At 39.1% G+C, this 14,133-nt stretch overlaps 2 protein-coding genes across 2 annotated transcripts; one reads left to right on the top strand and one right to left on the bottom strand.

The window, feature by feature from the left end:
- The first annotated feature begins 5,733 nt into the window (after positions 1 to 5,733).
- LOC122077429 (calcium-transporting ATPase 12, plasma membrane-type-like) lies at positions 5,734 to 9,086 on the top strand. Its single transcript, XM_042643373.1, has one exon. The coding sequence runs from the start codon at positions 5,784 to 5,786 to the stop codon at positions 8,952 to 8,954; it is 3,171 nt and encodes a 1,056-aa protein (XP_042499307.1). The 5' UTR covers positions 5,734 to 5,783; the 3' UTR covers positions 8,955 to 9,086.
- Positions 9,087 to 9,962: 876 nt separating this feature from the next.
- Positions 9,963 to 12,674, bottom strand: LOC122075746 (60S ribosomal protein L18a-like). Its single transcript, XM_042640891.1, has 4 exons — positions 12,517 to 12,674; positions 12,202 to 12,317; positions 12,022 to 12,085; positions 9,963 to 10,464 (listed from the first exon to the last, which is right to left on the bottom strand). Exons 1-4 carry the CDS (start codon positions 12,529 to 12,531, stop codon positions 10,123 to 10,125), a joined length of 537 nt encoding a protein of 178 aa, XP_042496825.1. The 5' UTR covers positions 12,532 to 12,674; the 3' UTR covers positions 9,963 to 10,122.
- Between the last annotated feature and the right edge of the window lie 1,459 nt (positions 12,675 to 14,133).

The following is a 14,133-nucleotide window of genomic DNA, read 5'->3' as shown; positions in this document are numbered from 1 at the left end:
TTTCAAAATACAAAAAAAAGTGAAAACTAGGGTAATTGTTCCTGAAACATGTTCACTAAACACCATGTTTTTTTAAACGACATTTAAGCACAAAAACTGAAATTTTGTTTTTAACATGAATTGTCATTCCTGGAACTGAATGACTATCAAAAGCAGCCTTAGTGGTGGGGTGCATACATGCTCTTTCATCTTCCTATTGGGGGAATGTGAAAATGAGGAGAGGAGGGTGGTGCAGGCCTGCAGGGTTTGCCTTTTGTCATATCCAATAGAGGATTAGGAGAGAAAAATTTATTAAAAATATAAAATTAATTAATTAATTAAAAGGAGATAAACTAATAGGTGAAAAGAAAGGATAATATAAGTATTGAAAAAGATGAGAGAGAAGGAGATGTAAAATTTTAAATGTAAGGAATTATGAGAAAAAATCTGAAGAGGGAGGAATTTTAATAAATAGGGAAATTTACATCCACCACTGCTTGAGTTTGTCATAATTACATAACTCCCCGTCGCGTTTCATTTTTTACATTTAAACCCAAAAAACTAACGTTGTAACACTGGTTTGAATTTTTTCCGTTAACTTGAACCATTTTTTTAAATCCCCATAATACCCTTCAACCTACGAAAGGAAATTGGGGCTAGGGTTTACAAACCAATCTCTGATTCCTCTCTGCCATTCGGCACGAATAGACTCCAATGAAGACAAGTTGTTCTGGCGATGGCACAACACTGACTGTAGGTAGTTCCGGCGAAAGAGCGACTGTGATCCTGGCAAAACAGAGTGCTGCATTTTTTATCAGGATTGTTCCGGCATTGGTTGGCAGGGGTGGTTGAATCTCTGTGCATCTATGATTCCCGGCGTTGGCAGACGACGAAATCGGTGAGTCTCCTCTTTGTGCATCTGTAATGCATGAAATGATACTTTTTTATGTGATCGAGTGGTGCCATTAAAGTTCTATGTCTGCTCTGTAATGGAGATATTTCCAATACAAGGGATCTCTCTGAGAGTTAGTTTGACTAGAGAAATCCCAAATTAAGTGAAAATCGAAGAGGATCAACTCCAGTTCCTGAATTGAATTTGAAGTAGCTTTTCAATTTTTTTTTTTTTTTTCTGTGGTATGGGTTTTTATGTTCTTGATTAATTTAGTGCTGATTTTGAGGTTTCAAGATAGTTCTTACAGTGTGAGTGAGTGATTGAGTTTTCTCTTTCTTTTCCTTTTAATTTTGGGATTTTGGTGGGATAGTTCTTACAGTGTGAGTGAGTGTTTTGGGATTTTGGTGGGTTACTTAGGGTTTTCTTGTGGAATATATGTGTGGAAGGGAGGGAAGGTATGAGTATTGGAGTAGCAGTAATGGGGCAGATGCCCCTCCGACACCTTTTTGATTTTGTATCAATTTAATCTTCTACCCTCCATTTCTCTTCCTATAATTTGATGACTATTTAATATGTAACTTTTTCAGCAATGATTGTGCAGTGTCCTATTCAGTTTAGTTGGTGTGGAAGAACTGACATAAAATTTGTTGATCCGGACCGTTACTCTCACATAAACATGGTCTGTGACATATACAATTTTGTCATTAACCATGTACCGGAAGGCCATAATGTGACTTTTAAAGTCAAGTGTGAGATCTCTCTGGAGGTGCATATGCAAGTGACGGATGATGTTAGCATGTTAAGCTTGTTTGGTTTAGATAGGGTAGATATCATCAAACTTGTAGTGTATGACCTTGAAGATAACCTTAGTTACCAGAAGACAAGTGGACAGTTGACAGGTACTCAAGTGATGTTGTCTTTAGAGAAACAAATAACAGGGGAGTGAGAGATGTGGCACAATGTTCAGCTGGTCAGCCAATGGGGTATGGTATAAGAACATTGAAAAGGGGACAGCGGCATGTGGAGACTAAATCAGATAGCAAGAGAAGGGAAAAACAGCCTATTAAAAGAGGTGGAGGGATACGTATAGCTAATACAAGTACTAGCAGGAAGTGATGATCGTGATAGTGCCACTGTTGATGCTACTGCTGACGCTCCTAGCAAGGTTAATGTCAAAGCTCATGCTAATGTTGTTGCTTTACCTAGGAGATCCACTGGTGCAAGTGTTGCTCGCACAAGTGGATTGAAGGCTATGAGTAACAACTCTGCTAACACAGATGGATCAACCAGAATACCTGATGTAGTCCCTAGTAGAGAAGAAATTGAGGTTATCATTGTAAATGACAGTTCAGATGAATCAGTAGAAGTCCCTCAGGTATCTTCTATTATGGGAGGAAGGACAAATTGTAATATTGATGATTTGGGAGATGATTTAACTCATACCCGAAATATTTCTACAAGTGATGAAGACTGACTACATGAAAATGATGAGTCTTTGGATGAGGAAACTGAAAGTGATGACATCCTCAATGAGGATTGTGATGTAGATGATGATGTGTTAAATAATTCAAATGTGGTTGAATATCAATTCGAGTATGATGATTATGATGATGTTGAGGATGATACAGTAACACTTGCAGTAGGGAATACATATGATGATGTGAATCACTTTCATGTCGTTCTGCAATAGTTTGCCATTCAAGAAGGTTTTGATATATTGAAACCTAAGAACGAAAAAATCAGGGTTACTACAGTATGCAAGGCACCTGATTGTACCTGGAGAGTACATGCTTCACCAGTGGATGATAAGAAGGGGGTTAAGGATGAAAAGACATTTATGATCAAGTCTTATAACCCAAAGCCTGCTTGTATTTTGTCAATAGAATTCAAGAGTGTTACATGACTTTGGATTGCAAAAAAGCTTGCTCCTCATCTTAAGGTTGATCCATCTTTGAATGTAGACTCCATGCGTACCTTCTTACATGAAACATACAAGATTAACCCCCTTGGATAAAGGTGTACCGGGCAAGTATCATTGCATTGGAAATGACACAAGGTACTCATTAAGGTTCCTATGCTCTGTTACCTACATATGGTAAGTTGGTGTTACATCAGATGTTGGGTATTTTTTTAAGATACAATACAAAGAAAGTCATGACATGTCAGGGAGCAAGGTATTCAAGAAAATGTTTGTTAGCTTTAAAGCTTGTATTACTGGGTTTTTAAAGGGTTGTAGACCATTCATTGGTCTGGATGACTGCCATTTAAAGGGTAGATATGGAGGCATCCTTCTGTCAGTAGTTTCATCTAATGGGAACAATGAATTGTTCCCAGTGGCATATGGTATTGTGGAGGTTGAATGCAAAGATAGTTGGTGTTCTTTCCTTGAAGTCTTACATGACGCCCTTAGACCGGCATCAAATGAGTAGCTCTAACCTTTACGTCAAACAGGCAAAAGGTACTTATTATTAATTTATAGCAACTGCCATTTACTCTATCTTCAACATCATATTTAAAAGACTTTTAACATTGTTTATATTTTGTAGGGTTTATCGGATGTCATCACACAGGTGTTCCCTTATGCTCATCAGAGATGTTGTGTGAGACATATGTACCAGAACTTCAAGTCAACTTTTTCAAGACAACTATTTAAGAAACACTTTTCGACAGCAACATCAGCAACTACTTTCCTCCAGTTTGAGCATGAAATCAAATGTATCAAAGAGTTTAGTGATGATGCATATAATCAGATGATGGGGGTTCCTACAAGATTATGAGCTAGGCATGCATTTGATTTTAAAGCAAAGAGTCTTCAAACCACCAACAACAAGACCAAGTCATTCAACAACTGGATATCAGATGTGAGGGACAAGCCTGTTACATTGGTAATTGATGAGATAATGCTGAAAATCATAAAAATGATATTTTATAACTGTCAAAGGGGTTGTAACTACCGAGTTGGTGGCTTGGTCACACCTGATATGAAGAAACATTTAGATAAGGTCCAATGGAAGGCAAGGGAATGCATTGTGTATCAAGTTAATACACATGCATTTGAGGTGGTGGATATCTATGGTGGGAGAGTTGTGGTCAATTTGACAGAGAGGACATGTGGTTGTAGGATGTGGGATTATACTGGGTTCCCATGTAAACATGCAGCAGCAGTTATCACACACACCAGGGGGTCATTGGAGTCTTATTGCAGTCCATACTACAGTGTCAACACATACCTTCAAGCATATAGTGAGTTCATCCAACCACTACCAGCATTGGCAGATTTAGTAGTTGAAGACTCTCATAGGTTGATTCAGCATCCACATCTTAAAAAGAGGCTCAGTATACCTCATAAACTCAGTAAAAGAGAATTTGGTGAGGGACTTGCTACGAACTTCAGGAAGAAATCATCAAGTGTCAGATGTGATATTTGTAATCTAGTAGGCCACAACAAAAGAACATGTCCTCGAGGAGGAGAAGAACCGAACAACGAGAAAACAAGAGGCACAAAGGTATGACTCCTCACAAGTAATTTACAACTGAAAATTTATTCACGTATTTGCATGCTCCACTATTGAATTATTTTTTACTGATTTCCGTATAGAAAGCAAAGGGATGAGAGTCAACATGGAGGCACCAGCTCTCAGATGATGACTAGGTCACAAACATCTACCCAGCCTGCAAACCTAACAACTCAAGAGAAAACCTTGGCCAGTTATCAGTAAAAAAACATCATCTTAAATGCACAACCAATGGTTCTCATGCTACACAAAAGAACAACAAACAACCCAAGTGCATTATTAGTAAAAAACTTTGAAGAAGACAAAACCTTTTCCTCAATAGCATGCATTTCAACTGCAGTCTTAAGTCTCTTCATCAGGTAAATTTCTTCCTAAATTGTGCAAGAAACTAAGATAAAAAAACTAATATGAACAGTAAAGTAATCTGCTCTATTAACTATACAGATAAACAGTAAAGAAATTTAGTAAATTTCTTCCTAAATTGTGCGATATGTGTCTTCATCATTCACATGACATAAGAATGATTCTAAGACATCACATGACCTCAATTGCTTCTCTTCACCCCAAAAGAACAAAGGGGTAAAAAAAAAAAGGACCATTTTCCAAGCGGATTGAGTTTCCAAGCACACAAGAGTAGGAAGAATCATCTTCATCATTCATATGACATGAGAATGATTCTAAGACAATTTTCACACTTCCATGAAATGGGGACAAAAAACAAAAACCCTATATATATGCAGCGATTCTCAGAGTAAGGACAAGGATACCTCACACATTTTAGGAGATGGGGACAAAAATCCAACCAAATACCGCATACCTTCGATTTACCGGAGAGAACTTGCTTTTCGCTGGAGGCTATCGATCTTGCCGAACTCTATTCCACCACGCCGTAGCGCACCTCTCCTTCGTTGGAGAAGGTACCAGTTAGGGCAGAGGGCTTTGGGGATTAATCAGGGCAGGGCATTTGGGGATTTTTTTTTTTTTAATGTTTTAAAAGGGTGAAAGGATATTTTGGTCATTTTACATTCTAAACTAACGTTTGTGTTACGGCATCAGTCTTTTAGGTTTAAATGTAAAAAACGAAACACGAGGGGGTTTATGTAATTATAACAAACGCGAGGAGTGGTGGATATAAATTTCTCTAATGAATATAAACTAGTTGTCGGCAGCAATAGTAATTACCCCTTCCGTCCAAAGTTAATATTCCATTCCCCAATTTCGTTGTAGGTAGGGTCCACACGGATTGCTTCTAAGACAAGATAGATTACTCAGAAATAAGGTATAATGTTTACTCCATTTCCCTATCGGTCCCTTTTTTATTTGAAATTAGTGGTTGGGTTTGAGATATAAAACGACGATGGGACTGGCGGTAAATCGTTGCCCTATCTTTCATCGAGATGTCTTCTGCTTCTGCTTCTGTTTCTGCTACACAGTTCGACTTCGCCACGAACTTGTTCCTGGAGGCAACCACCCTCACCCTCACTAAACCTCAACAGAGATGGCGCTTGGTTTTCAAAGCCATCTACTTCACTCGAGCCCTCGTTTCTCTTCCTATCAAGAGGAACAATCAGATTCTTACCCATCTCTCTTATTCCCCTCAACAGAGATGGCGCTTGGGTTTCAAAGCCATCTGCTCCACCCAAGCTTTCCTCTCTCTTCTCAGCGAGAGGAAAAATCAGATTCTCACTCATCTCTCCGTTTCCCGTTCGATTTCTTACACCGCTCTTGACATTAATGATCACGACTATACTGATTCCACACCTTTCTCCATTATTGACCCCAAAAGCCTCGTTGCCCTCGTAAAGGAGAGGAACTTAGAACTTCTTGATCAGTTTGGAGGTGTTCATGGAGTTGCTGCTGCTCTCAATGTTGATTGCGAGGATGGAATCCATGGTAGCACCGAAGATGTTACTCGCAGATTCAATGAATTTGGTTCTAATGATTATCAAAAGCCGCCTGCGAAAGGGTTCTTCCATTTCGTCTTAGAAGGCTTCAAGAACTTCAAGAACACCATAATTCTCATTCTTCTGATACGTGTTGCTCTTTCTCTTGGGTTGAGCATCAAAGAAGATGGGCTTAAACATGGGTGGTATGATAATGGAAGCATATCTCTCGCCGTCTTTCTTTATATTTTTGTATCTGCAATCAGTAACTTCAAGAAATCGAGACAGTTTGAAAAGCTCTCTCGCAAAAGCAACGACATTAGGGTTGATGTCATCAGAGACGGACGACGGCAACAGATCTCTATCTTTGACATCGTTGTCGGGGAAATTGTGTTTTTGAAGATCGGTGATCAGATTCCGGCAGATGGGTTGTTCTTAGATGGTCACTCCTTGAAAATGTACAAGTCGAGCATGACAGGGGAGAATGACCATGTGGACATCATCAATGATGACAACCCTTTCATGATCTCTGGAGCCAAGGTTGCTGATGGGTACTGCAGAATGCTTGTGACTTCTGTCGGTATTAACACAATTTGGGGAGAAATGATGAATTCAATTAGCCGTGAAACAGAGGAGCAGACCCCATTACAAGCTCGCCTCCATAAGCTCACTAAATATATAGAGAATGCTACTTTGATTGTTGCTTTCATTGTTCTTGTTGTAAAGCTGGTCCGTTACTTCAGTGGGGACACACAAGATGAAAAGGGGAACCGCGGGTTCTGTGGAAGGACCAAATTTTATGATGTGATGAATGCTATGGTAGGTATCGTCTCTGCTGCTGACACAATTGTAATGGTAGCCATCCCAGAAGGCTTGACATTGGCTTTCACTCTCACTCTGGTTTATTCTATGAACAGAATGATGGCTGAGCATGCTCTGCTTCGCAAACTTTCAGCGTGTGAGACTATGGGTTCAGTCACTACCATATGTACAGATAAAACTGGTACCCTCACATTGAACCAGATGAAGGTCACTGAGTTTTGGGTTGGCGAAGAAGCAGTTACTGATGGGGCTTTCGAGGTGATAGAACCCAATGTCCTTCAATTGCTGCAAGAGGGAGTTAGTTTGAACACAACTGGCAGTGTTTATAAGCCTAACTCAGGAGCTGTGCCCGAGTTTTCTGGTAGCCCAACTGAGAAAGCCATTCTCTCTTGGGCTGTGTTGGATTTGGGTATGGATGTCGAGGAAGTGAAGCAGAGTTGCACAGTTCTCCATGTTGAAGCCTTCAATTCAGAGAAGAAGAGAAGTGGAGTTTTGATGACAAAGAAAGGCAAGAAGGGGATTTGTGTGCACTGGAAGGGAGCTCCTGAGATTATACTAGCTCTCTGTTCAAGCTACCTTGGCAAAACAGGGACTGCAAAACCCATGAATGAAGGTGAAAGGATGAAATTTGAGAAAATTGTTGAAGGTATGGCAGCTAAGAGCCTTCGATGCATTGCTTTTGCCTACAAACCGATCATAGAAGTGGAAGAAATTGGAAATGCTACCCACAAGCTTGAAGAAGATGGACTGTTCTTGTTGTGCCTAGTGGGTTTGAAGGACCCATGTCGACCCAAGGTAAGGGAGGCAGTGGAAGTTTGCAGAAAGGCTGGTGTTAAAATCAAAATGATCACTGGCGAAAATGTTTTCACTGCAAAAGCTATAGCCATTGAATGTGGAATACTTGGAGCTGATGAAGATTTGAACAATGGAGCAGTGGTGGAAGGTGTAGAATTCCGAAACTACTCTACAGAAGAGAGGAAGGAGAAGGTGGATACCATCCGGGTCATGGCAAGATCTTCTCCCCGTGACAAACTACAGATGGTACAGTGCTTGAAACAAAGAGGTCAAATCGTTGCAGTCATTGGAATTGGCACTAATGATACACCTGCACTAAAAGAAGCAGACATCGGGCTTTCAATGGGAATTCAAGGCACAGAAGTGGCAAAGGAGAGCTCAGACATTGTCATCTTGGATAATAACTTCAATTCAGTAGTCACTGTTCTGAAGTGGGGTAGGTGTTTGCACAGCAACATTCGAAAGTTGATCCAGTTTCAGCTCACAGTGAATGCTGTTGCCCTTGTGATCAACTTTGTTTCTGCAGTTTCCTCCGATCAAGTCCCATTAACGGCAGTCCAGCTATTGTGGGTGAATCTGATCAGGGACACATTGGGAACTTTGGCCCTGGCCACAGAACATCCCACCGAGGAGCTCTTAGAGATGCCGCCGGTTGGTCAAACTGAACCATTTATAACCAAAGTCATGTGGAGGAACATCATTGCCCAAGCCTTATATCAAGTAACAATCTTGCTGATTCTGCAGTTTAATGGAGAGGCCATCTTTGGTGTGGAAAAGAAGATCAAGGACACATTCATCTTCAATACCTTTGTCCTATGCCAAGTCTACAATGAGTTCAATGCAAGGAAGTTGGAGAAGAAGAACATATTTGAGGGGATACAAAAGAACCAAATGTTTGTGGGGATCGTGGGAATGACACTTATTCTTCAAGTGTTGATGGTGGAATTTATGAAAAAGTATGCAAACAAAGAGAGATTGAATTGGGGGCAATGGGGTGCATCTATTGGAATTGCAGCTCTATCTTGGCCTATAGGTTGGGTCTTCAAGTGGGTATCAGTTTCTGATTAACCATTCTGTTTTAGACTTTTTTAATCATAGATGTCTTTCTTAGGATTACTAAATGGGCACCACTTCTTTCTTGTATATATTAATATGGTTCATGAGTATGGTTACGTTTTGGAAGGATGAGGTTATGTTTTAGTCATGGTCAGGGCAGAAGAACTAAAGAAACATCTTCTTGTCAAAAAACAAATAAGCCCATCAAACTTCCGTGCAATGGAAAAACTATACTTTCCACTATATCCTGGAATGACTAGCACCATCTGGACCGTAAATACCAAATTCAAAATTTTGATATCCCAGACCAAAATTCAGTCACTAATATCAAATTGGATTCTGAATCCCTTTGTACCACAAGTGAAAACTCTTCTCTAGGGTTTGGAAGTAAAGTGTCCAACACTGAAGGTGCAAGAAAGCATAAACGGTGAGGAACTAGGCTTGTTGCTTGGTTTTAGGGTCAAATCTCGCCTCCAAACACATTAAGGAAGGAGGGAGAGAATTTTCATGGGTAAGCCAGAGTATGAAGGGCCAAGGTGGGAGAGAGAAATAGAACTTCTTGTGCCCAGAATTTCTTTTAAAGTTATCACATCAGCTGCTGCCTCGAAACATGGAGATATGCAAACAACTTTAAGTTGTAAGTCCGCCCTTCTGCACTTGTGCTTTGAAGATGATGTAGTACAGATCACAGAGAGATGTGAGATCTTCTAAGGCAAGCTAGGACGCAGGTACAAAGGGAATCCAAAGAAACAGAAATTTTAAACAGGGAGCGTATCCACTACCCAAAATTACAAAACAAAATAAAAATGCTGGGGAGATGATGGCGGGGTGGGAGTGTAGGGGAGAGAGGAGGGGTTTACTATATAGAAATTTTTAATGACCAATAATACCAGATACTCATCCCAATTATTCAGATCCGGCCGGATCCAACACACATCTTGCCCTCACTTGGGAGAGAGATTACACGGAAGGGGTGGTTCATCACAAGACGATAAAAAATGCACCAGAGGACAATTGCCATTGAGCCCACCAATTAAAATTATCCAATAGAAAATCATGTGTCAAATGGTTCAAAAACAAGACTGAGAAAAGGTAAGAGATGAACCAATATAAATCAGTAACATTGAAAGAATTCAAATGCAAAAACAAAACTTCTCTCAATTGTAAGATCCTGATTTCATTACATAAACAAGTTGGCTTTTGATGCCTTGTATGTTGTCTTGAGCTTCCTGGTTGGTGGCCTAACCTTCTTGAACACCAAAGGGAATTTGATTTTGGCATTGTGGAACTGCTTTGTGTTATCTCTCTTGCAAAGATTGGCTGGGATGGTAGCTGTTTTGATAATCTGGATGCATGGAAACCTTACCCTGTGGCGAGAAGCCATCTCAGTGTACATCTGCTCAACACCACCATTAAGAGTGGTGTCTCGGTATTCCTTGTACATATTGTGATACCCAGTCCGACTTTGGTACCTCAACCAAATCCCATAATTCTTGACCTTGGTTGGGTTTTTCTCAAAAATCTGTAGTTGGAAACGAATAAGAATACAATCGTAACAACTTAAGATAGAAAACAGTATATGAGAAAATGCACTTTGAAATCCACTTGAGACAGAAAAATATGGCCACAAGAAAAGCAGCAGGAAGGTGTATGTAAGAGATATCAAGTCTAATTTCACTCAGTAAATCACCATATCTCATTACATATTTACATACAAAGCAACAAACAGAAACACCCAATTTAAGTTTTACTCATACACATCCATCCCACCATGCAAATCAATAAAGCTTGTTCAATTTTGTCAAGAGACATCAAAAGCCTAAGCTGGACCCCAAGTAGTATTTAGTCATACTGTCACTTTATGTGGCTTGTTTAAACGCCAACAGAACTGACATACAGTAGAACTGCAACAGATGAAATATTGAAGTATTGTCATGAATGGCATTTTCCAGAAGCAGCCAAAATTGCCGTACTACCAAAATCCACCATAGCACTTATTTGCATGCACACCAATTATTTGAATGCTAGGAAAAATGATAGAATGCAGATTGGGTTCATTGGAGGTTAGAATAATATCAATTGAACACATATAGCAGAAACCTGCAAGCATACAAGACAACATATTCATGCTCCCCCCTATGCAATGATACTTGGAATATCTAATTTTTTGTTGAACATCCAAAACTGAATATCATGACAAGCCAAGTCCATTCAAAATACATTGTTGGAAATTGATTCGGATGAACTGCATTGCATAAATGTCATTCTTCTTATTGTTATTTTCAGTGTATATGGATAGAAAAAAAAGAAAGCAATAAATGATAAGTGTACAAATATTACAAATATTAAAAATCATAAGTTTGAGCTATTAGCATATTACCAACACAATAATTTAGGGTTTAAAAAAAAAAATTAGAATAACCCCAAGTGCATAAAAAAGTAAGTGAATTTCCCACATAACTTTAAGCACGATTTGCATTATTACAAGAGGAAAGAACTTGGGCAACAAAAGAGACAAAATATCCATTTTTTATGTTCACTGGATTAATTTTCTGTTCACATTTAATGACTAGGGCAGTTCCCTGAATTAAATAAAACATGATGAAAAAATGTAAAACCTTGAGGGCTGCCACATCAAGTAAGGCTGGGTGAAATTGGGTACACATTAACTTGTCAATGCAAGACACATTGGATCGGCCAAAGCAAAACCTCACCAAGGGCAAATGCAGCCTGACAAATTGCTCTTTTAAGCAACCAAGACCGACATCTAAACAAAATCATCAAGTTCCATTTCTACTGAAACAAAAAGCAATGCCATCATTATACATTGAAAAGGCACAACCAAAGTTTCAACCAAGTGTTGGTGTACAATATCTCCACTAAATCACATTTATTGAGTTTCAAAAAACAGAAGATTACCATCCATATTGAGTTACAAAAAACAATAGACTAGCATCCATGAAGACACGACTCCTAGTAAAGCATGATAATTTAGTGTTCCAAATACAAAATCCAAGTGATCTAAAAGCTCCCACCCAGCAATAGTTGGGTTGCAGTGAGTGTAGGGAAAGGAACTAACCTCGTTGATGGCAAGGACTTGTCCATTGCTCTTCTTGACCTTCTTCAGCTTCCTCAAGAAATACCTACATTGTAAGGCAATAACAGAAGTATGATCCATAAAATTAACGACGAATTCCTTGTATCAGCGCAATCGAAATTCATGAATATAACTAGGATTTTAAAAAAAGAGTAAGCTTACCAGAACTTCGATTTGGCACGAACTTCGTTTGTTGCCCATAATTTCATCCTATGGATCTTCGGATGCTCATCTGTCTCGGAAGGGAGACCCCTCCCCACCACCTGATACTGGTGAAACTGGACGAAAACAAAACTCAATGAAAATTAACACTATTTCACAGAAATCAGATAAAATCCATGAATTGATTCTGCTGAAAGCTGAAGAAAATCCTAGCTCAACGATTACAAGCATTACTAAGAACTCCAAAATTTTCAAAGAATTGGTTAACAACACTCATAGAAAGAACAACATTTCAGTAATTGAAGCGATGCTTACCCTGAAAGTCGTCATTCTGCCACTGCCCCGAAGAACGAGAGGTTACGCACCACTATTAGTCGTCTCTAACCTTCTAGAGAACTTTTAGAGGTTTCGCTTTCTATTATTTATATATCGGGCTCGCGAAGAAACCCTACAAGGTTTTACGAAAAAAAAACCCTAAGGTTTAGAAGAATAGTAATTCCATGAGATAAGACTCACATGAGACGGCCCTTTCTAAGGTGGAGATCTTTTTTGTTGATTCTAATCGAACGTTTCAGAATAAATGGGCTCTGTCTTGTCGAATCATTTTTTTGGGAAAACTATTGGGTTACTCAAAATCAGGGATTTACCCAAAAACAAAACTCAAAATCAGGGTTTTGGTTTACCAATTCACCGAGTTCGGTTCAAATTTAACCCAATCACTATAGGGTATTCACATCCCATCAATTATTCCATTACATCAGAAACCGAAAAACAGAGGAAAGTAAAATTCATGGCTATTAAACTCGATATGCGTAAAGCTTATGATAGTTAGGATGAGTTGGGTTTTTATAGAAAGGATGTTTAAAGCTTTTGAATTTGCTAAGGATTGGGTCCCTATGGTTATGAAATGCATCACTACTGTTAAATATCAGATTTTAATTCATGGTGTTGCTAGAGGAAAAGTTATCCCATCCAAGAGATTCGACAGGGTGACCCCCCTCTTCTCTCTCTATTTTTATTAGTTGTGCTCATAATTAGCATATTTGGATTCGGGAATTATTCGGGCGGAGAATTATTCGGAATAATTCGATTGATTAATTTAAGGATTCGGTCAAAAAAGCGGTAAAAAAAGCTTATTGGGTTTTTTTTTTTTAAATACTGTTTAAGTGGACCGAATAATTCGGTTTAATCCGGTTCGGTCCGAATTATTTGCGTTTTATATTCACTTTTGAAAAAATCGTGAATTTTACCAAATTTTATTTTTAATTCGGATTCCGTCAGAATTTTTGATAAAATTCAAAATAATTCGATTCGGATGAATAACTCGCGAATTATTCGGCCGAATTGATAACACTGATAAATCTTCACTTGACTCTAGCCCAAATACTCCTCCAAAGTTCAGGAGATGGTTTTCCCGCATAATGAGGATCAAATATGGTAGTTGTCCCAAAAGATATCTCGATTTACCCATTGAGTTTGGTACTTCCAAAATGCAGATCTATAAAGAACAGGGTGATGCAACTCATTCCAGACTCCAAAGTCGGAAAAACCTTCTCATCTCCCAAGCTGAAAAAGAAGCGTTGATTAAATCGGCGGCTCTCTACTTACATACATTTACATCCTCTCATTTTAAGCTGTCAGTGGCTTGTCATCAACAAATCAACAAGGCTTACGCTAATTTCTTTTGGGGGGAACAGCAGTAGCAGGGGAAAATACACTAGATTTCATGGAAGAGACTTTGCCAATCCAAGGAATATGGAGGGCTTGGTTTCAGGGAATCCCTCCTTCACGATAAAGCCCTTTTGGCCAAAGTCACCTACAGACTATGGAAGGACCCAGATTCTATTTGGAGTAGATTTTATGAAGAGCATATATTACCATCCAAATCTCTCCTTGATGCTAAGGCTGGAGGTTATCCTTCATGGGCATGGC

The sequence above is a fragment of the Macadamia integrifolia genome, chromosome 4 (assembly GCF_013358625.1).
Source record: "Macadamia integrifolia cultivar HAES 741 chromosome 4, SCU_Mint_v3, whole genome shotgun sequence".
Classification (NCBI taxonomy): domain Eukaryota; kingdom Viridiplantae; phylum Streptophyta; class Magnoliopsida; order Proteales; family Proteaceae; genus Macadamia; species Macadamia integrifolia.
Note: the sequence above shows the minus strand (reverse complement) of the source record. Positions and strands in the feature narration are given on the sequence as shown.